This window comes from Lipotes vexillifer, unplaced genomic scaffold (genome assembly GCF_000442215.2).
Source record: "Lipotes vexillifer unplaced genomic scaffold, Lipotes_vexillifer_v1.1 scaffold1343, whole genome shotgun sequence".
Lineage (NCBI taxonomy): Eukaryota > Metazoa > Chordata > Mammalia > Artiodactyla > Lipotidae > Lipotes > Lipotes vexillifer.
In genome coordinates this window covers 692,984-718,811 of record NW_006779486.1, presented here as the reverse complement: position 1 = coordinate 718,811, position 25,828 = coordinate 692,984, and the positions used below count along the sequence as shown (strand labels likewise).

General features: G+C 45.6%; 1 protein-coding gene across 1 annotated transcript in view; it reads left to right on the top strand.

Moving 5' to 3' along the window:
• IGSF3 (immunoglobulin superfamily member 3) overlaps nt 1-25,828 on the top strand; it is a 98,186-nt gene that overhangs the window by 32,479 nt on the left and 39,879 nt on the right. Inside the window, exon 3 of the mRNA XM_007452637.1 lies at nt 22,965-23,342. Within this exon, the coding sequence (XP_007452699.1) occupies nt 22,965-23,342 (378 nt within the window). The remainder of the gene's footprint in view (nt 1-22,964; nt 23,343-25,828) is intronic.

The window sequence follows — 25,828 nt, the reverse complement described above, 5'->3', positions numbered from 1 at the left end:
AGTAATTAATTAATGCTTTGTAAGCAATCATCCCAAATCTGTGTCTTAAAAATTATTTTATTGTCTTTCAGGAATTCTCTGTAGCTCAGGATTCCGGGAAGGGTTTGGCTGGTGGCTGTGTCTCAGTGTCTTTCATGCTGGGGCCGGGCCACTGGAGAGCTGGAACAGCAGGGCCACCATCTAACTGTCTTCACGGGGTCCCTCCTGGGCGCTGACTTGGGTTCCTCAGCATGGGGCGCTCAGAGCAGTCCGGCTGCTTATGTGGCTCCAGTTGAAGTCACACAGGGTCACTATCACAGTCATGAGCCCACCCAGCTTCAAGGGGAAGAAACACAGGTCCCTTTTCTTGATGGGGACAGTGTCAAAGTCACATAGGCAGAGCTGGCAGGATGGGAGATCGCGTTACAGGCAACTTTGGGAAATACACCTGGGCTCAGGTGGGGAGCTTGTATGAACAGGTGAGCTCCCTAATAGTATGATTACAGCAGAGGAGAGCGGAGGGCACCTCCTGTGGTTTGGTGGGCAACCTGAGTCTCTGGGCAGGAGGCAGGAGGGGACGTAACCAATTACTGCGGAGATGTGGGCAGGGATGGAATAGGAGAACCAGGTGTTCTGGGTGCAGAGCCGGGCTTGCTGTGGGAGCTCCGAGGCAGATGTGAACAGTGAGGACCGGAGAGCAGTGGGTTTGGCCAGGACGATGGCTCTTGTTTATCAAGTTGTTTTCTTCACTAGCTTGAGCCCTCTGCATCCCCCTCCCCAGCCCCATTTTCCCCTTAGATTTTGAGATGACATTTCATTAGGAGAAGTTTTAAACTATCTTTGTCTTTTTTATTGCTTTCCTATTTTATTTTGGCATGCCATGTATTTTATCCATTTATTTTTGAACAGGTAATGCAATTAAAAATGGTAGCTTAGGAGGTAGACTGTGCAGATTGTCTGCTTCTCACCCCATTCCCCCAGAGGTCACCGGTGTTCTCGGTTTCACATGTTTCCTTCAAAAAGTGTTCTCTCTCTGTGTCGCTGCTGTGATGCTGACTGTGGGCTCCTGCTCTCTGGCCTCCATTTCAGCCTCCACAGCATAGGGTGGGGTGGGGTGGGATGGGATGGGGGTGGAGGCGCTTCCCTAGCTGGCACCTCCTCTGCGGACCAGAATCTACCCACCTTCGCAGGAAGGCCGGGCCTGCGGGCTCAGGGCTGACGTCAGCCCTGGATTCTGTTCAGGCTTTTCTGAACCTGGAATTTTAAATGTTGCTTCTTAATTCAGGTCAGATTCCTCTCATGGTGGTTCTTCATTTCTACTTTGTATGGTTTCTAAGTGTTCTTTGACTCCCAAGATGGTGATTCTGTTATTTGGTTTCATTCTATCATTTACATGTAAAATTTCCTGAAAGAGGAAAATATATATAATTGGTGGAGTCTTGGGGCTCTGAATTTTGGTATCACAAAATCACACAATCTGAAAAGGGACTTTAAGGCTTGTCTAGGTGTTTTCTTTTTTGTGTTTTTTTGTTTGGGTTTAAAATGTTTTTTAAAAAAGCGTTTTTTTTTTTTTTTTTTTTTTGTGTTTAAAAATTTTTTTAAAAAAAGGTTTTTTTTTTTTTGTGTTTAAAAATTTTTTTAAAAAAAGGTTTTTTTTTTTTTGTGTTTTTTTGTTTGGGTTTAAAATTTTTTTTAAAAAACGTTTTTTTTTTTTTTTTTTTTTTGCATATAGGAAATTCAGCACTAGACAGGAAACTAAAATATTGTCTAAAGCCCCTACCACCCCCACCCCCCCCGCCAAAAAAACCCCCAAAAAACCCAAACCAACTCTGCTATACTTCCTGGGATGGATGGTGACCTGCTGAGACCTCCCAGTTCCCTGAAGCAGGCGGTGGGAGTACCTGGCCCAGCTCTGGACAGGAGTGCTTGAACCCGGGATATTCTAGATGATTCGAGTGTGGGGACGTTTGGTGCTGTGTCCAGGCTTGGGGCTGACTTCTCCTTAGCTGGCTTTCAGGGGGATAGATTGCAGCTGAACTCTGCCCAAGACCCTGATGCAGCTCCTAGAAACCCGAGGCTGTGTCTGCAGTGCGTAGCATCGATCCGTAGCATTCGAGTCTATTTTTTCTCTCTGCGTGTCCACAAAATTCATTACTTTACAATGAGCCTGTCAGGGATAGCTGCAGTGAAGAAATGCTCCACTCCAGTCCCAGGGCCTCATACTTCTGGAATTTTGCCTTGGCAAGTGAATCAAGTACTCTGTAAACACGCTAATGTCACGGTCCCTACCCATGGGGAGTTAGAACTTTTTCAAAGCCCCTTTCTATCTGTTGCCTCACCTGTTCCTCACTGCAGCCCTTTATTTTTCTGGATTTGGCTGGAGGTTCTGTAAAAAGCATTTAAACAGCAGCTCCTTTGCCCCCCAGAAGTGCTCCCCATGCCTTGGGGCCTGGTCTCTTGGCACTGAAGGTCTGGTGAGCTAATCCTGTTGGACAAGGGCAGCTCTGAGTTAATGAGTACAAATCTCTCTTTCCCCCCCTTGGAACACGGATTTTTTAAAAGTCTTTCCTAACTTTGGAGAGACAGAAATATGTGGCTGAGAAAGGATTGCGGGGCAGGATTAAAAACTAATCCTTCAGCGTCCACGTGCCCATTTGTTGCCTTCCGGGTTTGCTGTCCTTCCCACCTCCGAGGGCTCCTCACTCAGCATGTTGTGTGGTTAGTTATTCCACAGTGGTCTTGAAAGTGGTTTCGGAGATGCTGTTTCAATCCTGGAGGATGTGTCACCATGCGATGACAGTCTGCTGTGCTGAGAGATGCTGACAGCCCCTGCCCAGCCCCACACCGGCTCCACATCTCATCTGGCCAACACAAAAGGCAACTGATAATTCCAGTTCTCAGCACTAGGTGGGCTGGAGACCTTTGGGGATGGTCATCGTTGTCCGGTATTTTCACGGTGCAGCTCTAGCCGAGCGATAACCACAGCCATATCATCAGAGCCCTCATCACTGGGATCATTTTCTGTTTTGAGCGTCTTGGTTGTCTTTCCTCTCTTTCCTCAATCAAGCCTTCCTTGGTTAGGTCGCGTGAGTCTGGAGTCCTTGATTGCTTTCCAGGGATGGGCTCTGCCCTTGTTGACTTCGGCTATGACTTGACCTTTGTGGTGACGATACCCATTTGGGAGCTGCGGGGTCTGCAACTGATGGAGACTTGGAGGACTGAATGCCAAGTATTTGGGAGCAGCTTGGAAATTCACAGTCTTCTGGCAACTTTCTCAAACGGATCGATGGTTTATTATGACCTGTGAGGCCCCTCTTGTCTGAATGCTTGCTATCCATCAGTTGTGTGACTGTTCTCTGCTCCCTCTGTCCTGCCAAGGGCTAGCTAGAGGAGATGATTTCTGGCTGCACGTGATGCGGTGGTCTAGAGAGCTGCATGGGCCCAGGGAATAAATTCTCAGTCCAATGATGACATCATCCACTTCCCCCTAAGCCTACCCCTCCTCTGTTTCCATTCTGCATGCCACCACCCCCACCCCAGTTGCCTAAGATTTGGGGGTTGTTCTCGACAGCTCCCTAGACACCCCCGTGCGCTCTTGACCGCTGATGTCATTTCCTTAGCATCTCTCCTGCCAGACCACACCCCCTCCACCCCCTGTGCTCTGCTCTAGTTGGGGCCTCAGCAGCTCTCATCTGGATCACTGCCGGAGCCTTCTGCTGGGGCCCCTTTCCCAACATTCCTGCCAGAACTATCTCCCCGAGACCTGATTCAGAAGATAGATAGATAGATAAATAGTTAGATAGGTAGATTTTCCCTTATTTACACCCCTCAGTGGCTCCCCATTGCCTGTGGTCCATGGGCCGAAGCTTCTTTCGCGTGGCATCCAAGCCACACCCTGATCCGCCCCTTTCTGCTGCTTCCTCTTGGTCTTCCTTTACCCCTCAGTTTTCCCCTCACCTGTCAATGGCAAACTGCTACAGCTCTCTGGCCCCTCTGGCTCTCTCCTGTAGCTCTGCGCACACTCAGGTCGCTCTGTGCTGAGATCCTGCGACATGTCCTCCTGCCGTCACCCAGCAGGCATGCCCGCTCCTCTCAATTAAAACCTGGCTCAAGGAAGCTCCTTCTCTGAAGCCTTTCCTGACTTCCCCTGGTTAGAGGGGCCCCTTGCCCCATGTCCTCCAAGCATCCTTGACCGCGCCACGAGCACGTTGCAGCCTCCATGTACACATCTATGTCCCCCTCCTAGACTGTGGGGATTCGGGTCTGCGCAAGGCCCGGCAAAGAAGAGCACGATCTATCAGTATTTGTAGAATGGATGAGAAAGGAGCTTGGAGTCAGAGATTGTGGGTTGTGGTGCTGGCTCTGCATCTACTAGGGCACTGAATTTCTCTGAGCCTCAGTTTGCTCATCTCATCTGTGAAATGGGGACAGTACACTTTTCTTACCAGATGGCTGTGAAGTTAAAATGAGAAGACACCTGGGACAAGGCTAGTGTGGCGCAGATTTGGCGAGTGTCTGGAGCCGAGCAGGGACTCGGTCCCTATTGCCCACTTCCGCTGACAGCTGGGGAGGAAGTCTCAATTTCGGGGTGATGAGTCTCATGACTACCTTGTGCTTCTGTCTCCTCTCAGAGAGGGCTTCTTATCGGGGTGTGTGTGCCTGGGGGTGCCTTACAGCAGGAGGACTGGGTTTGCCATCAGGGGGCAAAGGCGTGTGAACCCTCCTTACTTTGTGGAGGCCTCAGCAAACGTTCAGAACCCAAATCCTGTTTGTCCAAGTTTCTCCAGGGCCTTGGATGGTGTGCCCGCTTGGCTGTCAGTAGGGATTGAGAAACGGCCCTGTGTGGGCTGTCGTGTCCTGGGCCCTGTGTAAATCAGTGGCAGCCTGCCTGTTGATGCCTGAACTTCTGCTTTCTCCGGATTTCTCCAACCATCTGTCACTCAGGTGCCTTCTTTGTTGTATCCCGGAAAGATGATTTTCATCAAGGCTCATGGTATCTGTTAATGCCGTGCAGAGGCATCCAGTTGGAAGAAGCAGGGGAGATGTGTTAGAGAGATCAACCTGGAACTGAAAGTTTAATAACTTGGAAAAAAAGGAGTTTTAGGGAAGTGTGACTAAACAGCTTTAAAAGAGTGGAGATGAGGTCAAACCTGTTCAACCAGGTCCTTGAGCAGTAGGTAGCTCAAATAGAAGGCGACTGATTAAACACGTGACACATCACACACTTGCTGGGCCACTTGGCCAGTCTGGCCCCAGCTCATTTTGGCATCAGTTCCTCTCTCAGCCCCTTCCCTATTTCACATCAACCCCCTCCGCCACTTACACAACCTCTGACTCATCTGCACCAGAGTGTTCACCCCTCTTGACTCCTTTCTGGGGGGCAGTGAGGAGGAAGGTGGTCTGAGAAATGACTTAGGAGGACCATTTGCCCTCGTTGCAGGAGTAATCCACGCAGAGTGCAGAATGGTTGGAAAACACTAAGTGCAAAGAAAACGGTCACTTGTTACCTTACTGCCTTTTAGCATTCTCTTGTGTGTTCGCTCAGAACTTTCCCCACACGTGTGTGTGGGTGTGGGTGTGTGTGTGTGTGTGTGTGTGTGTGTGAGGGGGGGGGTTCTTTACAAAAACACGTTCAAACCCTTTTAGAGCCTTTTCCTCCTTTAACTTAGTAATGCGCTTTCAGCCGTGCTGGTGTTCATCGTTTTTCTCTGCGATTTGTAATGGCTGCATAGTATTTCACCGCACGGGGAAGTGCTGTAATTTATGTAACCGAGTCTCCCGGTGGACCTTTCCTTGCTCTGGGAAGGCCCCAGGGGTGTGTTGCTCTCTCTTCTACCTCCCGCTGGAAGGTTCCTGTACTCTCTGCCAGCACAGCCCTCCACGTTCCAGTACTGTGTCCAGACTACTCCGCCTCAGTTCTCTGCTCGGGGCTGCCGCAGAATTAATCTCTGCCACCGTGGTTCTGTCTTCCATGCCTGTGTCCCCCAGTAAGAACAGGCAGGGCCCACTGCCTATCACCTGTTCACAGTCGTGCTCGAAGCATGTTCCTCTAATTGAATTGGGAAAAAATGATGCAGCCCCAGAGCTGCCCACAGAGGAGGACAAAGAGCAAGAGACTGAACCACCAACAAGGAAAGTCAAAGCTGAGAGAGGAAGGAGGGCCACGGATTGCTATTCTGAGTAACACGTGCCTGGGAAAGTCCCCAGAAGCCGTGTCAGTGCACTTGACTCTTAAGTTTTTGTTGAGTGTAGACGTTGGTACTTTATTACTGGCCGCCCACACTCGAAGCAAAGTGGCCCCCTCCTCGGGTGGTCCCTGCTGCCCTAAGTGGTTGTATGCCAGGTCATGGGGTACTGATGCCCAGCTGGTCAAGTCTGGCTGGACCTGGGTGGGGTGAAGCGTGCATCCTAATTGGCCCCCAAGTGTACAGCTTGGGAGGGGGCTGGTTAAGAGTTGCTCAACCATTGAGCTTGCTGTCTGGGTAATTTGAGCCAAGAGACAGAGCGGGGAGCTGCGGGTGAGTGCAGCGGCAACAGTGGGCACGCGTAGGCTGCGTTTTCGGAGCCCAGAAACTGAGGCCAAGGGCAGGAAGCACATCCCTGAAGGGTGGAGTGGAGCTGTCTGTGGGGAGGGGGCCTAGGTCATGCAGGTTTTCCAGTTCTGGGCCTTCCAGGGCTTAGCTGTGCTGTGGTTGTACTCTCGGGTTGCTCTGAACCTCCACTCTGAGTTGTACCCCCTTCTCCACCCTCCTCCCCAGCACACACTTGAGCTAGTTGAATGGGCTCAGCTTCCTGTGATTATCTGTTCACCGTGCAACAGGACAGCCCGCGTGTGTTGGAGATGGTTGTGGTCTAGGAGAATGGTCATCTCTGCTGCCCGCCCAGCTGCTGCCCTTACTGTCCTATGCAGCCAGCCCCCAGCTCCCAGAACCACCTGCTCTTTCCCACAGGAAGCTGGCCGGGAACCTCTGGAACCAAATGCGAGTGTTCAGGGCTTTTCCTCACCTCAGGGAAGTGAGCACTTGGAGCCAGTACCCTGCTGGAGTCATCGAACTCATTCACCCATCCATCAATAATGTTTACTGAAGTCTCTCATAAGCCCAGCGCTGGGCTCTGCCCAGGGCTGAACAGAGAGAGACACAGTCGGTCATTGTCTGGTGACTCTAGCCCTGAGAGTCACAGCACGGCGGGGGGACCAGAGGGGAAGGCTCTGGGCAGGGGCCTTGGATGGAGTTGAGAAGAGCATTTGTGTTTTGCACAAGGAGGCTTACTGGGTCGGAGCTGGAGGGGCTGCACCTGGAGTGGGAAACTGCTCTGAGGGCCCCTGCAGACTACCCGTTCAGAACTGGGCGCCCCTTGGCAGCAAGGCAGCCTCCACTTTCTAGCTCTGTGTGTCCGAGGCTTGGGTGCTGAGAGGCAGAAGCGGGGGGCGTGTGTCAAGGACCCCTTCACGTCAGGTCTTGTTCCTGATGTCACTGGGGAAGCCCCGGAAGGTCTTCTGCTTCCTTCTGCTGCCCAAAGAAGCCCTTTGAGATTGTGCAGGAAGGACCTGGGCTCAGTGGTCCTCTTCCTGATGGGACTGGCCAGCTTCCAGGAGGAAAAACAGGACGGCTGAGCGTGAGGGCAGCCGCGGAGGAGTTGTTCTGCCCCGTGTGCCGGGAGGGTGGGCAGACAGTAAAGAGACTGTTGTAAAGCCCAGCAGACACCTCTTGATCTGGCTCAGAATCCGGAGCAACCGAGACATCCTAGGTCCAGAAGTGCAGCCTAAACGAGCGGCAGTGGCAACAGTCCTGAAATGTATGCTTGTGAGAAGGACCAAGGCGTTTGCTGGTTCTGAGGGATGGTCCTTTCACTAGAACTCACTGTAAGCTTGTGGTTCCTAGGCCCCTGGACTTGGCAGGGACTGCTGTGCCATGAGGCCACCTTCTTACTAAAAAGAATCAGCCTGACACTCAGCCCACTTGTGTTATTTTTGAGACCGGATGGAAGGAAACAGTGGTCAGTAGATCTAGGGTAACTACCGCGAGAGCGTTTACAGGCAAGTAATGTGAGTCTTACCTTTTAATTTTTTTCCCCTCTGGAAAACAGAAGGCAAATACTGGTACTTTTATTCAGTTATGATCATCTTCCATTGGATTTGCTGCCTTGAGTCCTGGTGGAGCTGGGAGAAGGGTCTATCTCATAGCCATGGCATGGTTGGCAGGGCTGCAGGGCTCCCCCTTGGCTGCCTGTCCTTCCACATGTTGCTTCCATGCCATTCCTAGGTTGGGGGTGAGGGGGAATACGGGTGAGGAATATTATGGGCTGGGTAGGACTCTGGAGTGTTATCCCTGCCTTTTCAGGGAAAGGAGTGGAGGGTAGTGGCAAGAGGTGAGTGACAGGAGAGGAGGGGCTGAGGTGGAAGAGCAGGGAGGTGTGGTCTTTGGGTTGGTCCTCGTGCCGAGCATGTCACGGGATGAAAAGAGCCATGGACATCCTGGAAGTGCTCAGGTCTCCCCTATGGTTTAAATAGTGAAGGAGAGGAGAGCTGGAGGATTTCATAAATTCAGGTGCGAAAAGGACAAGATATTGAAGGCATGTGAAAAAAGAAGGGCTTGTTTGTTATAGCCCCCACCCCCCAAAAAAGAAAAAAAGTAAACCTAAATATCCACCAATATGGGACTAAATAAAATGTGGTGTAGTCCTGATATGGAATACTATACAGCTGTATAAAAGGGAAGACCCAGAATTATATTCAATCTCAGAAATGTTGAGGAGGAAAACTAAGGAACATTTCTGTATGAAAGGATGATGTTTACGTTAAAAAAAAAAATGCTGATCAATAGTGTATATTTTCAATGGTTTTATATATTTACTATATATATATATATATTTTGTTTTGTTTTGTTTTTTTGTTTTTTTTTCCTTTTTTAAGTCAGGAGTGATCCACCCCTAAGTCTTAGCTGTACCAATCTCTGGGGAAAGGAGGGGGAAGCAGGATTCGAGCTACTAGTCAGAAGAGATTAAAAGCTTGTAATATTTTAACGAAAAATTTTTAAAATTTTTGTCTAAATCAAGTAAGTATTAGAATGTTTAAAAAACTTTTGAAGTCATAGTTTAGCAGTCCTCTAAGGTGGCAGCTTCAACATCTAGTAATGAGTGAATTAGACAACAGCTCAGAAGCAGGGACCCAGCCCAGGGTCTTGGTAGCTAAACGTCCTGGGATGGTGAGGCACCTAGTGACTCAGCGGACATCATGGAGATCCAAGTCAGTTTGGGACGAAGTGATTCATTTGTTTGCAGCCCTCTTTGCTGGTTCTGGAGGTGGTAGTCACACCTTAGAAGCAGCATCAATAATTTAACATTTATTCATCATTGTGTCTAGAACATCTCTTTTAGGTACCACTGGAGATTTAAACTAAAAAAAGAATGAAGGATTAAATGAGTGATATTTTTGTCCTTGAACTTAAAACCAGGTCAGGCCCTCATCTTGTCTCACCTGACTGTTAATTTGGTCTCCCTGCTTCCAGTCTTGCCCTCTACTCTGTCCTCCACCTGCCACTCGAGTGATGATGATTCAGAAACAGAAATCTCATCTGTCTCCTACTTGCCTCTTCTCAGCTGCCCTGGTCCCAGAGGAGGGGTTTGATTTTATTTGCATGCCTTTCAGTGCCCTTTCCCACCTGGCACTGATGTGCCCCCCAGTCACGTGACAAAAGAGACCTTGGCAAACTTCTTGCTAATCCTGGGACATAGTACAATGTTTTCACATGGCATGTACCTCACCTTGCTTCCTTCAAGACCCAGTTCAGATGTTACTACCTCTGTGAAGCCTATTTGTCCTTACTTTCTCCTTTTGAGAGGTCTTAACCTTGCCCTTTGCACCTCACTGCCATCACATCCTGTTGTATAGTATTAATTAGTTATGAGTATTTCTTTGGGGATTGTCAACTTTTGGGATAAAACTACGTCTTATTCATCTCTCCTTCATGGTTTCTGTGCTGGTCCCCTTCATATAATAGGTATTCAAAAAATGTTGGCTGAAAGTATAACACACGTTCTAGTTACATTTGTTGTGTAACAAATTGTTTCACAACTCAGTGACTTAAAATAACCATTTTTATTAGGCTCACAGAATCTGTGGGTTGGAAATTTGGGCAGGCACTGGCAGGGGTGGCTTCTCTCTGCTCTACAATGTTGGGGGCCTCGGCTTAGAGGATCCCAAGGCTGGGAGGCGGCTCACAGCTCAGGCCTGGAATCATGAAGGCTGGTTCCTGCCCTTGGCTGGCTACGGATTGCGAGCTCTACTGGGGCTGTGGACTGGAGCGCCCTCCCCAAGTCTTGGGCTCCCTCACAGCATGGCAGCCTCAGGACTTCTTCCATGGTGGCATCAAGTAGCAGAGTGGAAGCCGCATTGCTTTTTATGGCCGAGCCTTGAAAGTCACACCATGTCACAAACCTGCCCAGATTCAAAGGGAAGGGTATAAACTCCATCTCTTGGTCACAATGCAGAAGAGCGTGTGGGACAGGAGATATTGTTACTGCCGTGTTTGGAAAATACAAACTGCCATGGTTGGCGTGTGGGGGAGATTCGTTCCACAGCTAGAGCTAGTATCACTTACAACTACTGCTGCAACTTTTAAAGTTGCCGGCTTAATGCATATTGAGCACTTATGGTGGGCCAGGTCCTAAGGGTTTTGACTCATTTAATCCTTCAACAATACTGTGAAGATTACATTGCTTTACAGATAAGGATGCTGAGTCACAGAGAGGTTAAGTGACCAGCCAGGGTCTCCAGCTACTGCCTGTGCTGAGAGGTCAGAGAGGGAGAAGCTTCCAGAATTAGCTCCATCCTTCAGGTCTGCTGCTGTGTTGTGCCACTGCACATATCACGTGGGTGTTGATGGCTATTTCAAGGGATGTTTTTGATGGAAGTAAGGACCTGGGTGCAGGTCTTTGTGCTCGTGGTCTGGGGAAGCTGAGCCATGAGCTGTCCTGGCTCTGTGGCTCCCCCGTGTGTGTGGACCTTGGTCAGGCTGCCCCTGGAAGGCAGCGACATTGACCTAGCGGGGCATTCCTTGTTAAGGTGTTGTCTCCAGCCTGGCTTCGTTGACATATTAATACACATAACTTACTGTCCCTGATTGGGACCCAGCAACTGCTGGCTCTTGGTGGTAAGGGCCAAGCTCTGTGTCTGTCTGTCGCCTGACCCAGAAAGGGATCAAGTGAGGATTCGTTTTAGCTCATGCCCCTTCTTGTCCTCCCTTGGCTGAAGGCTAAAACGTGAGAATCCCCAGCCTTGTCACTGGAGTGGCCTTCCTGACTGCTCTCTTGGGAGCCTTTCCGTTCTGTGAGGCCCTTAGGTGGCCTGGTTTCCACCCCATGGCTGGTCTGTTTGGCATTTTTAACATGAGGCCTTGCACATTCCCCATCATAGTCTTCAGGACCAAGTTGGCAAGGAAACGCGGTGGGTGGTTTATCATCACTTATCACTGATATTCACCAGGCACCTTCAGTATGAGCCACAGACTAAGAAAACGGATTAGCCATGTTCTTTGTCATGGAGAAAGTGACTTAACCTGAAAAACCTTTTCCTCCTCGGGTAAATGTGGATATGATGAAATCAACCTCATTTACTTGTTGTGAGGATTAAATGAGATGACGCATGCAGAGTATGCCTGACACACTAAGGTGCTAATCATTATCCTCATTCACCTTCATTTTAAACGTATACTTGCTTATTTTTAAAAATGGTAAAATAGAGGAAAGGAAGAGAGAGAGGGAAAAATCATTCACCATTCAGATTCAGCCCAGCATCATTAATGTTTTGTTTGGTTATTTTTCTAGGTACAGTATTTTTTTTTTTTTAACATAAATTTACTGTGTGTGCAGTTTTGCATTTTTAACTGAAATTCAAATGTTCATCTTCTCTTTCATGCTTTTGTACTTAAAGATTTTTCCTGGTTTTGGATTAGTATCGCACGCTGGTAGAAACAAGATGAAATTTTAAAATTTTCATTTGGTGACTTTCACAGTATGATTTGATCTCTAGGATTACCTCTGAGATTGATATATAGTGCATTTACATTATTCCCATTTTACAGATTAAGAAATATACTAGTGTGGCCGAGGCACATGCAGAATTCGTAACAACTGTGTGCTGTTTGAGCTCTGAGGATTACAGAGGTCACAACTGGAACAGGAGATGTGGAATGGTGAGCTAGATCCTTCTGACACTTTGACATGCTCACTTATGCATCTTGAACTCAGAAATTGGATCCCGTGCTTAGAGATGTGTGTCCCTGAGCCCAGGCATGTTCAGAAAATGCGTGGGAAGCTGGCTTTCACAGGCGCAGCCACACCTCCCTGCTCACTAACTCCTGAATCACATTGCCTCTAGCCAGGTTGTCTAGGACTCAGCACGAAGGAAAAAGTGGGAGCAAACTTGGACAAGCAATAGCTTGAAAAACTAGTTAAGTGATATCATGTGTTTATGGATTACAGACTGCCAAAACTAATCGAAAAGGATGTAGCCTTTCCCACTGACCATTTATTGCCTAAATCAGTGATTCTTAATCTTTTTATCTGGGTCTTGAATCTCTTTCTCTTTTGAAGTTTATGGACTCTTTTTCTAGACGAACACACACAAGTGCATGTAATATAATTTTTCTTTCAATCTTAGGACCCACAGGTGTCTATATTAGATACATGTTGGTACAAAACAAATTACTCCAACACTTAAGACTAAAAGAACAGTAAATTCTTCTCAATTTTATTGCAAATGTAAAACTGCTCTTAAAATAAAAATTGTCCTAAAATAAAAATCTTGATTGGAGAAACTGTGTTCTGCTAAACCAGTAGTTACTGCAATTGTGAGTATAATTCTTAAAGCAAAACAAAACAAAACAAAAAACCAAAACCAAACCAAAAAAAACAACAGTTAACATTTATTATCTCTCACAGTTTCTGTGGATCAGGAATTGAGGAGCATTTTAACCGTGAAGCTGACTCTGGGGCTCCCAGGGGGGTGCAGTCAAGATGTCATTTGAGGCTGCAGTCGGCTGAAGGCTTGGCAAGGGCTGGAGAAAGTAGCTCCAAGGAGGCTTAGTTGTATGCTGGTTGTCGGGCACTAGGCTTCACGTGGACCTGGTCACAGGGCTGCTTTGATGTCCTCATGACGTGGCATTTGGCTTTCCTCAGGGTATGTGATCCCAGAGAGCACGGTGAAAACCCCAGTGTTTTTTTATGACCTAGCTTTGGAAGTCACACTCGATCATTTCCGCATTTCCTTTTGGTCACACAGGTCAGCTGTATTCAGTGCATGGGGCAAGGTATGGGTGAGTAGCTTCCAGGCCCTCTCCAGGTGTGCCACCCTCCCAGCACATTGACCTGGAAGTTCTAATGCTGTCATTTAGGGGTTTTATCTGGGGCTGGGGGGCGGGGTGTTATTACATAGGCATGATTGATTAAATCATTGGCCTTTGGTGATTAAACTCAACTTCCAACCCCTTCCTCCTCCCTGGACTTCAGAGGGTGGGGCTGAACATTCCAGCCCTCTCTTGAAAATATCTAAGGGCCTACCTTGAATTACCTCATTAGCAACAACTTCTGTATGGTCAGAGGCTCCTTGTGAATAACAAAAGACTCTATAACTAAGGAAATTCCCAGAGTTTTAGGAGCTGTGGGCCGGGAACTAGGGGACAAAGACCAAATACATAGTCTTTCTTGTTCCTTGGGCTTGGCTGCTTGCTGCTTGAAAGGCAATACAAGAGACACGTGTTGGCTGGAAAGGAAAGGTTGCTCTATTCAGGAGGCTGGCAAAACCCAACTCCAAGATTCTGCTTGACCCTGAAAGGGAGAATCATTTGCGGAGGGGGTCAGAGTCTTCGTTATCTTCCACTGTTTGCAGACTTTCTTTTGATTGGTTGGTGGTGAAGTAACAGGGCAGTGCTCCAGGAATCTTGTGCTCAGCCTGAAGTTACCATCCTCCGCCTGGGTGGGGACCTTAGTACCTGCAGAAGAACTCAAAGGTATTGTTGATGTTTTTTTCCTTGAGGAGGAACCAGGACCCTGCCCCACGGCTGCTCCTCCGCAGTTCCTTCATTCCTTAATCACTTGCCATTCTATTACCCAGTATTTTCTTTCTCGGCCTTTCTTTCTTTGTTTTTTTAAGAGTTTCTTTTCTTTTTTTAAAAAAATTATTTTTTTGAGATATCATTGACATTTAACATTATATTAGTGTCAAGTGTACAACATAATGATTCGGTATTGTATATGTTGTGAAATTGTTACTGAACCAAACTCAGGTCTACTTGCTTGATGCACACAGCAAAGCCAATCTACTGACACTGGGTTGTGGTGAAGGAAGGTACAGCGTTTACTGAAGGCGCCTAATGCTCAAAAGACCCAAACTCCCCAATGGTTTTTTTGTTTTTTTTGTTTTTTTTTCGGTACACAGGCCTCTCACTGCTGTGGCCTCTCCCGTTGCGGAAAACAGGCTCCGGACGCGCAGGCTCAGGGGCCATGGCTCACGGGCCCAGCCGCTCCGTGGTATGTGGGATCTTCCCGGACCGGGGCACGAACCCGTGTCCCCCGCATCGGCAGGCGGACTCTCAACCACTGCGCCACCAGGGAAGCCTGGTAGTACTATTTTTTAATTTTTTTGAGGAACCTCAGTATTGTTTTCCATAGCGGCTGCATCAATTTATATTCCCACCAACGGAGCACAGAGATTCCCTTTTCTCCACATCCTCACCAACACTTGTTTTTTTCTTGTCTTTTTGATAATAGCCATTCTAATACATGTGAGCTGATGCCTCATTGTGATTTTAAGTTGCATTTCCCTGATGATTAGTGATGTTGAGCATCTTTTTGCATGTCTATTGGCCATTTGTGTGTCCTTTTTGGAAAAAAACATCTGTTCAGATCCTGTGCCCACTTTTTAATCAGATTGTTTCTTTGCTGTTGAGTTGTATGAGTTCTTTATAAGGACTTTATTTTCTTTAGAGCAGTTTTGGTTTTTCAGTAAGATTGAGAGGAAGATACAGAGATTTTCCATATACCTTTAGTCTCCACACATTCATAAATTGCCCCATTATCAACATCACTCATCAGAGTGGTACGTTTTTTAACCAAGCATGAACCTGTATTAAAACATCATAATCACCCAAAGTCCATAGTTGACCTCAGGGTTCACTCTTGGTGTTATACATTATGTGGGTTTGGACGAATGTATAATGAATGACATATATCCATCATTGTATTGATAGTATCATACAGAGTATTTTCACTGCCCTAAAAATAATTTGTGCTCTCTCTATTCATATCCCTGCCCTCCACAACCACTGATCTTTATGGAGACTGATTTGTCGCCATAGTTTTGCTTTTTTCAGAATGTCATTTACTTGGAATCATACAGTGTGTAGCATTTTCTGATTGGCTTCTTTCACTTAATAATATGTATTTTCAAGTTCCTCCGTGTCCTTTCATGGCTTGATAGCCCATTTCTTTTTACTGCTGAATAATATTCCATTGTCTGGATGTATCACAGTTTATTTATCCATTCACCTACTGAAGGACATCTCATTTGTTTCCAAGTTTTGGCAGATATGAAGAGAGCCGCTGTAAATATCCATGTGTAGGTGTTTGTGTAGACAGAAGTTTTCAGTTGCTTTGTGTAAATACCGAGGAGTGCAATTGCTGAATTGTATGGTAGGATTATGGTTACTTTTACAAGATACCGCAAGACTGTCCTCCAGAGCATCAGTTCCATTTTGCATTTCTGTTGCAGGAAGGGAGACCCCTTCCAGGGCCCGAGAGCGGGCTCTCGTCTAACTCTCAGAAATGAATTGTCCGAGGAGACACACGTGCTGACAAAGCCGGAGACTTTATTGGGAAGGGGCGCCTGGGCGGAGGGCAGGAGGGTAAGGGAACCCAGGAGGACTGCTCTGCCACGTGGCTCACAGTCTCAGGTTTTATGGTGATGGGATTAGTTTCCGGGTTGTCTCTAGCCAATCATTCTGACTCAGGGTCCTTCCCGGTGGCATGCACGTTGCTCAGCCAAGGTGGATTCCAGCGAGGAGGATTCTGGGAGGTTGGTAGGACATGTGGACTGGCGTCTTCTCTCTCCTTTTGACCTTTCCCAAATTCTTCCGGTTGTTGGTGGCTTGTTAGTTATGTGTTCCTTACCAGATCTCCTGTTGTAAAATAACTCATGCAAATTGTTACTGTCTTTTCCTGGCCAGGGTGGGCGGTTTCAGTCAGTGCTTCCCCTAACATGTCCACCAGCAGTGAATGAGCATTCCTGTTGCTCTGCATCCTCACCAGCATTTGGTGTTGTCAGCATTCCAAATTTTGGTCATTCTACTAGGTGTGTAGTCGTATCTCATTTTTGCTTTAATTTGCATTTCCCTGATGATGTATGATGTGGAGCATCCTTTCATATGCTTACTTGCCATCTGTATATCTTCTTTGGTGAGGTGTCTCTTAAGGTCTTTGGCCCATCTTTTAATCAGGTTGTTTTTTTTTTTTTCTTCATGTTTTAGGAGTTCATTTTATGTTTTATAGTACAGTTCATTATTAGATGTGCCTTTTACAAGTATTTTGTAAAAGGCACATCTAATTCTTGTCTTCTAATTCTCTTGATACTGGCTTTTGCAGAGCAGACGTTTTAAATTTTAATGAAGGCCAACTTATCATTTATTGCTTTCATGGATAATGCCTTTGGTACTAGGGCTGAAAGGACATCACCATACCCAAGGTCATCTGGCTTTTCTCCTATGTGATCTTTTAGGAGTTTTTAATTAATTTATTTATTTATGGTTGCATTGGGTCTTCGTTGCTGCACACGGGCTTTCTCTAGTTGCAGCGAGTGGGGACCACTCTTCATTGCGGTGCGTGGGCTTCTCAATGCGGTGGCTTCTCTTGTTGCGGAGCACGGGCTCTAGGCACGCAGGTTCAGTAGTTGTGGCACGTGGGCTCAGTAGTTGTGGCTCGCGGGCTCCAGAGCACAGGCTCAGTAGTTGTGGCGCACAGGCCCAGTTGCTCCGAGGCGTGTGGGATCTTCCCGGACCAGGGCTCAAACCCACGTCCCCTGCGTTGGCAGGGGGGTTCTTAACCACTGCGCCACCAGGGAAGTCCACTCTTAGGAGTTTTATAGTTTTGCATTTTACAATTAGGTCTGTGATCTATTCTGAGTTAATTTTTGTGAGGAGTGTAAGGTTTGTGTCTAGATTCATTTTTTTTTATGTGAGTGTCTAGTAGTTTGAACACCATTTGTTGAAGAGACTATCTTTACTCCATTTTTCCTTTGACCTGTGTCAGAGATCAGTTGACTATATTTATGATGCTAATGTAAATGGTATTGTGCTTTTACTTTTAGATTCTATTTGTTCATTATTGGTATATAGGAAAGCAGTTGACTTTTGTATATTAACCTCTTGTATCCTGCAGTCTTGCTGTAATCTCTTAGTTCAGGAGTTTCTTTGTCAATAAAAACTTTTTTATTTTTACATAGGCAATCATGTCACCTGCAAACAAAGACAGTTTTATGTCTTCCTTCCCAATATGTATACCTTTTAAGTCTTTTTCTTGCCTTATTGAAAAGGAATGGTGAGAAGGGACATCTCTGCATTGTTCCTCATCTTAGTGGGAAAGCTTTGAGTTTCTCACCATTAAGTGTGATGTTAGCTGTAGGTTTTTTGTAGGTAGTCTTTATCAAGTTGAGAAAGTTCCATTCTGTTCCTAGTTTACTGTGAGTTTTCTTAATGAATGGGTGTTGAATTTTGTCAAATACTTTTTCTGCATCTGTTGATATGACCGTGTGGTTTTTCTTTTTTAGTTTGATGTGAGATGTTATAATACATTGATTGATTTTCGAATGTTGAACAACTGCACCTGGGATGAATCTCATTTGCTTCTGGTATTTGGTTCTTTTTATATTTTTTGGATTCGATTTGCTAATATTTTGTTGAGAATTTTTGCACCTATGTTCATGAGAAATATTTGTCTGTAGTTTTCTTATAATGCCTTTGTTGATTTTGGTATTAGGGTAATGCTGGCCTGATAGAATGAGTTAGGAGCGGGTATTCCCTCTGTTTCCATCCTATGAAAGAGATTGTAGAGAATTGGTATAATTTCTTCCTTAAATGTTTGGTAGAATTCGCCAGTGACCGCATCTGGGCCTGGTGCTTTCTGTTTTGGACGGTTATTAATTATTGATGAAGTGTCTTTAATAGGTATAGACCTATTCAGCTCATCTTTGCTTCTTGTGTGAGTTTTTGCGGATTGTATATTTCAAGGAGTTGTTCCATTTCATCTAGGTTATCAAATTTGTGATCATACAGTTGTTCATAGGATTCCTTTATTATTCTCTTAATTTCCATAGAATCTTATAGTTTCCTCTCTTTCATTTTGGATATTAGTAACTTGTACCCTCTTTTTTTCTTTGTTAACCTGGCTAGAGGCTTATTGGTTTTATTGATATTTTCAAAAAACCAGCTTTTGGTTTCATTGACTTTCTCTGTTGATTTTCTGTTTTTAATTTCATTGATTTCTACCCTAATTCTTATTTCTTCTGCTTACTTTGGATTTACTTTACTCCTCCTTTCCTAATTTCCTAAGGTAGAAACTTAGATTATTGACTTAAGATTTTTATTGTTTTCTAATTCAATGCTATAAATTTTCCTCTAAGCACTGCTTTCCTTGCATATCATAGCTTTTGCTAAGTCATATTTTAATTTTCATTTATTGATAGTTTAAAAGTATTTTTTTAAATTTCTCTTGAGATTTTCTTCTGTGACCCGTGTGTTATTTAGAGGTGCGTTGTTTAATCTCCACATATTTTGGTATTTTCCAGTTATCTTTCTATTATTGATTTCTAGTTTAATTCCATTTTGGTCTACCAGCAGATATTATATGATTTCTATTTTCTAAAATTTGTTAAGGGGTATTTTATGGCCCAGAATATGGTCTGTGTTGGTGAATGTTCCATGTGAGCATGAGAAGAATGTGTATTCTACTGTGAAGGTGTTGTTGAGTTCAACTATGTCGTTATGGATTTACTGCTTGCTGATTCTGTCCATTTCTGAGAGAGAGGTGTTGACATCATCAACTATGCTAGTGGATTCATCTTTTTTTCCTTGCAGTTCTATCAGTTTTTGCCTCATGTAGTTTGATGCTCTGTTGTTATGTGCATATGCAGTAAGACCTGTTATGTCTTCTTGGAGAATTGACTCCTTTAATCATTATGTAATGTCCTTCATTCCTGATAATTTTCCTTACTTTGAAGTCTAAAATTACTATAGCCACTCCAGCTCTTTTGATTAGTGTTAACATGGTGTATTTTTCTCCATTCATTTACTTTTAATCTGTTTGTCTTTATGTTTAAAGTGGGTTTCTTGCAGACAGGGTATAGTTGGGTAGTGTTTTTAATCCACTCTGACAATCTCTGTCTTTTAATTGGTACATTTAGACCATTGACATTCAAAGTGATTATTGATATAGTTGGATTAATATCTACCATATTCATTACTATTTTTTGTTGCCCTTGTTTTTTGTTCCTATTTTTGTCTGCCACTCTTTTTATGTCTTTTGTGTCTAGTCCTTTTTATACAGTTATATATAATACTTGGATCATTTTAATTTAGAGAAGTGATACTTACTTATTGCAAAACAAAGAGTACAGAAATGTCTAAAGTAAAAAATGTTATCTTTGATCCCTGCCCAGAGGAACCTTCTGTTGTAGGCTGAGAGGGAAGATGGAAGGGACAGTGGGGTCAGGAGATGCCTTGGCCAGGGTCGGGGCTCTGTCTTTTCTTTTTTTTCTTTTTCTTTTTTTTTGTTTTTTGCGTGGTACGCGGGCCTCTCACTGTTGTGGCCTCTCCCGTTGCGGAGCACAGGCTCCGGATGCGCAGGCCCAGCGGCCATGGCCCACGGGCCCAGCCGCTCCGTGGCACGTGGGATCCTCCCGGACCGGGGCACGAACCTGTGTCCCCTGCATCGGCAGGCGGACTCTCAAGCACTGCGCCACCAGGGAAGCCCGGGGCTCTGTCTTTTTGAAGGTAGCAGCATCTAGGAAAATGAGATCCGGACAGCAGGGGCAGTGCCAGGAGAAGGAAATGGGGAATGTGGGGTATAGAATGGGAATTAAACTGCTGAGAAGAAAAAGTTAATTTCTATTTCTATGTTAGGGTCCACTTCCTAAGAGCAGCATTATTTTCAAGGGTCAGAGGCCCTTTGTGGGGTCGGAAGGGAATTCAGAAGATATTTAATAAGCAGGTGCAGCTGAATGTGTATGGTTAAAGTACAATCTAGTATCTATTTATTTATTTATTTGTCAGGACTGTTTATAACCGGCTTCTGACTCGGACAAGTCGTTTTGACCCTGATGCCCTGGCTCATCCAGGCCACTTAACACTGTTTACCTTTCAGGGGAATAATGTGTATGATCCCCCGATCTAGTGCTTTTGTAAGGTCTGTAAATAGAATGCGCTCTAGGTGAGCTCAGTATTGCATCATCATAGCCAGTATCTGATGGGCCTCAGCTGCTTTCTTCTGCCCATTCACTAGAGGAGAATAAAACTTTCTTGACCCAAACCAGCAAAGGAAGGAGCTCAAAGCTATTGAGAGTCTTAAATCATGATCTGGTCTTTAATTTGGGCACCTGGCTGGCACTCTGTAGATAAAGACATCTCGACACTGCTGTGCATTGGAGCTTTTAAAACTCCTAATGCCCAGGCTTCTGCACACCAGACCAGTTACACGGGGTGGGGCCCGGGCCCTGTTATTTTTTTAAAGCTCTCCAGGTGATTCCAGTGTGGGTCTAAGGTTGAGAACTAGTGCCCTAACAAAGATGCTGGCTGGTCCTGACCTGCCTCCAGCCTTCTTTGCAGCGGGTGGGGCGTGGTTGTGGCTCTTTTGTCGTAGAACTTTGAAGTGCAGGGAGACCTGAAAGTTGTGAATGTAGTTACATTGTTTTCAAAGTTCTGCATTTCTGGAGTACTGCAAACATTTGGTTCAGGTGTCATTATATACATATATATATTTTTTTAAATTGTTGTAGGACACACAGTAAAAATGTTACACACTAAATTTTAACATACTGAAAATAACTAATGAGCTGTCTTCTCCGTGACCTTCGGTATAGCTGTGAATGCTGTCAACCAGGATGTATCACGTAAATTCACGTACCACTTCCATCTGTTGATTTGCCACCTCTCCCCACCCCCCTTTTCACTTTCCTGGCTTCTGCTGCTTAAGCCAAAGGTGGGGTTCCATGTAAGATTTTGTTTGGGAGAAAAGATTGTGCACGAATAAAAGTTTATAAGCCACAGGCCTTTCCTTGTAGCGTCTGTTTTAGATTAGATCAGCTTGCTTTGAGGCTCAAGCATCCCCCGGGCTGGGCTTAAAGCTGCATCCTGCTAGGATTTGAGCTGTCCCGGCTGTTCCCCAACTGGATCCATTTCAGATAAGTTTAAGCTGGGGCAGCTGTGATTGCCTTTTGGCGGGAGAGTGGGAGAAGCTTTCATGGGAGTGGGAGTGGGCCGCAGCTGTGGGTGGAGGTGGGTGACCCCACAAATGGTGTCATCGTCAAGAGGCCATTGGCGTGTCCTCGAGGGATCACTGGCCAAAATCCTGTCCTCTCTGGATCCAGAGCCACAGAATATTCCAGCCAGGAGGGGCCCTAGCTAGCAGCTCTTTCTTAAGGACTAATTATGGGCTAGGCCCCATGCTAGGGGCTTTATATATGTTATCTAATTCAGTCTTTTGATAACTCTGCTGCGAGGCACACATGATTATCCCTATCTTACAGATGAGAAAACTGAAGCTTGGAGAGGTTAAGTAACTTATCCAAGGTCACAACTAATCTAATAAGTGACAAAGCCAGCATTGGCACACGTGCTAGTCCACTCCAAAGCCTTCTTAGAAATCATTTTGTGGATGAAGAGATCAAGGTACAAGAGAGGAAAAGCAGCTCGTCCAAGATGGCACAGCCAGCTCCAGCTCCTGGCAAAGCTGTGACTAGCCCTCCCCTGCTCTTTCTGCCACAGTGCTGTGCCCCCCCTGCTGTCAAGGGGAAGGCCACAGGGGTGTGCCCCCCTCCCACCTTCTCAGTGGCTCAGGCAGAATCAGCTGTGCTGGCATGGAAGGAGTAGGCAAACTCACTATATTTCCCGCCCCTGAGTCTGCGAGGGGAGACCATGTTAAGAACACGGAGAAGGCAGGCAGAGGCCAGGCGGAGACGCACGTCCCAGCCAGAAGGTGGGCGGCCGGTGGTGAATCAGAGCTCAGTCTCCAGAGCAGCCTGACTTCCTTGTTACGGGGGGCACCGTCAGTTGCCCCCATCGGCGGTGTGTGCATCTGGCCGTCAGGGATGTGTGTCAGCCCTTCCCATTCCTGTTCATGTGCACTCAGAACAGCGGCCTGCAGGAGCTCAGCTTTGCCTCTGCATATGGAGGGAAGAGGGTGTAACAAATGCTCTACGTGGTGTCATGGGAGTAGCTACCTCTTGCAAATAAGGGTGCAGCACCAAAGAAAGGGCCCCAGGGCTCCCTCCTACCAGCCCTCTAATCGAGAAAGGAGCATTTATTTAGTTTCAGCCAGATTGCAAGGCAATTGCTTTTATTTGTTTTCCTCTGAATTCGTGCCAAGGATTCAACTTTTCCTTCTCATTTTATTAAAAACTTTATAAAGGGCATTAATAAATAGTTATAAAACTGCTGCATAAATGACAGAGGGACTAAATGAAATTCCCAAGAGTCAGCCATTGAATAAGTAACAGAACCATGTCCTTGCATGATCAAATTCCCATATATGCAAATTAGAGACAGTGCTTTACCACAGTGTTTTAATTAATATTTATAAATCAAAGAGCGCCTCAGAAAGGGCCAGTAAGCTGCTTATATTATTACCATGTCACACGAATAACAAAACCTTTGAACATTGCTGCCTGCTTTGCATTTTGGTCTGAGAAGTAAGTGAGCCTGTTGTGTGTGTCTCCCCCACAGGGGTAGTGTCAGCACAGCGGCAAGTCGCCGTCCAGGAAGGACCCTTGTACCGCACAGAGGGCTCCCACATCACCATCTGGTGCAACGTCAGCGGCTACCAGGGGCCTTCTGAGCAGAATTTCCAGTGGTCCATTTACCTGCCCTCCGCCCCTGAGCGCGAGGTCCAGATTGTCAGCACCATGGACTCTTCCTTCCCTTACGCCATCTATACCCAGCGTGTCCGCAGCGGGAAGATCTACGTGGAGAGGGTCCAGGGGAACTCGGCTTTATTGCACATCACCGACCTCCAGGCCCGGGATGCTGGGGAGTATGAATGCCACACGCCCAACACCGATGAGCGGTACTTCGGGAGTTACAGTGCCAAGATGAACCTCATGGGTAAGGAGATAACTGTGTTCACATGGCTGCTGTCCTGGCTGAGTGTCATAGTCAGTGTGAGCTGCTATCATAAATTATCATAGACTGCACTGGGTGCTTAAACAACGAGCATTTATTTCCCAGTTCTGGAGGCTAGAAGTCCCAGATCAGGGTGCCAGCATGGTTAGTACTGGTGAGAGCCCTCTTCAGGGTTGCAGAGTACTGACTTCTTGTTGTCTCCTTACATGGCAGAAAGGCAAGGAGAAAGCTGTCTGGGGTCCGTTTATAAGGGCACTAATCCCAGGGACTTTCCTGGAGGTCCAGTGGTTAAGACTCTACGCTTCCACTGCAGCGGGCACGGGTTCAGTCCCTGCTCTGGGAACTAGGACCCCGCATGCAGTGTGGTGCAGCCAAAGAAAAAGGTGAGGGGCACTAATCCCATTCATGAGGGCTTCACCCTCATGACCTAATCACCTCCCCAAAGCCTCACCTCCAGATACCATCACACTGGGGATTAGGTTTCAACACAGGAATTTGGGGGGGAACATAAACATTCAATCCATAACACTGAGTCACTTCTTTTATAGCGCAGTTTTATTTGACTTTAAAAGGAGAATCCAAAGCTCCCCAAATATTTTAGAGGTCAACAGGTAGCATAAGTGAACCAAGTTTGTGTGTTCACTTGTAAATAGTAGAAGGCTGAAGCTAAAATTTGCAGGTGTTAAGAATTTCAGAGAAGGTTAACTGACCCTCGAGCTGGTGAAAGGGGATATAAAACTATAAGGCAACGACATTTGTGGTTGATGAGCTGAAGAACTGATGAGGAGCACTAAGCAGGTGACATCAGCTGGAAGAGAGGCCAAACCTCTAGGAAACGATGGGCCTTTTTTTTTTTTTTTTTTTTTAATTTATTTTTTATACAGCAGGTTCTTATTAGTTACCTATTTTATACGTATTAGTGTATATATGTCAATCCTGATCTCCCAGTTCATCACACCACCACCACCACCACCACCCCTCCCGCCATTTTCCCCCCTTGGTGTCCATACGTTTGTTCTCTACATCTGTGTCTCTATTTCTGCCCTGCAAACTGGTTCATCTGTACCATTTTTCTAGGTTCCACATATATGCGTTAATATACGATATTTGTTTTTCTCTTTCTGACTTACTTCACTCTGTATGACAGTTTCTAGATCCATCCACATCTCTACAAATGACCCAGTTTCGTTTCTTTTTATGGCTGGGTAATATTCCATTGTATATATCTACCACATCTTTTTTATTCATTCGTCTGTCGATGGACGTTTAGGTTGCTTCCATGACCTGGCTATTGTAAATAGTGCTGCAATGAACATTGGGGTGCACGTGTCTTTTTGAATTATGGTTTTCTCTGGGTATATGCCCAGTAGTGGGATTGTTGGGTCATATGATAATTCTATTTGTAGTTTTTTAAGGAACCTCCATACTGTTCTCCATAGTGGCTGTATCAATTTACATTCCCACCAACAGTGCAAGAGGGTTCCCTTTTCTCCACACCCTCTCCAGCATTTGTTGTTTGTAGATTTTCTGATGATGCCTTTTCTAACTGGTGTGAGGTGATACCTCATTGTAGTTTTGATTTGCATTTCCCTAATAATTAGTGATGTTGAGCAGCTTTTCAGGTGCTTCTTGGCCATCTGTATGTCTTCTTTGGAGAAATGTCTATTTAGGTCTTCTGCCCATTTTTGGATTGGGTTGTTTGTTTTTTTAATATTGAGCTGCATGAGCTGTTTATATATTTTGGAGATTAATCCTTTGTCCGATGATTCGTTTGCAAACATTTTCTCCCATTCTGAGGGTTGTCTTTTTGTCTTGTTTGTAGTTTCCTTTGCTTTGCAAAAGCTTCTAAGTTTCATTAGGTCCCATTTGTTCATTTTTGTTTTTATTCCCATTACTCTAGGAGGTGGATCAAAAAAGATCCTGCTGTGATTTATGTCAAAGAGCGTTCCTCCTATGTTTTCCTCTGAGAGTTTTATAGTGTCCAGTCTTACATTTAGATCTCTAATCCATTTTGAGTTTATCTTTGTGTATGTTGTTAGGAAGTGTTCTAATTTCATTCTTTTACATGTAGCTGTCCAGTTTTCCCAGAACCACTTATTGAAGAGACTGTCTTTTCTCCATTGTATATCCTTGCCTCCTTTGTCATAGGTTAGTTGACCATAGGTGAGTGGGTTTATCTCTGGGCTTTCTGTCCTCTTCCATTGATCTATATTTCTGTTTTTGTGCCAGTACCATATTGTCTTAATTACTGTAGCTTTGTAGTATAGTCTGAAGTCAGGGAGTCTGATTCCTCCAGCTCCGTTTTTGTCCCTCAGGAGTGCTTTGGCTATCCGGGGTCTTTTGTGTCTCCATACAAATTTCAAGATTTTTTTGTTCTAGTTCTGTAAAAAATGCCACTGGTAATTTGATAGGGATTGCATTGAATCTGTAGATTGCTTTGGGTAGTATAGTCATTTTCACAATACTGA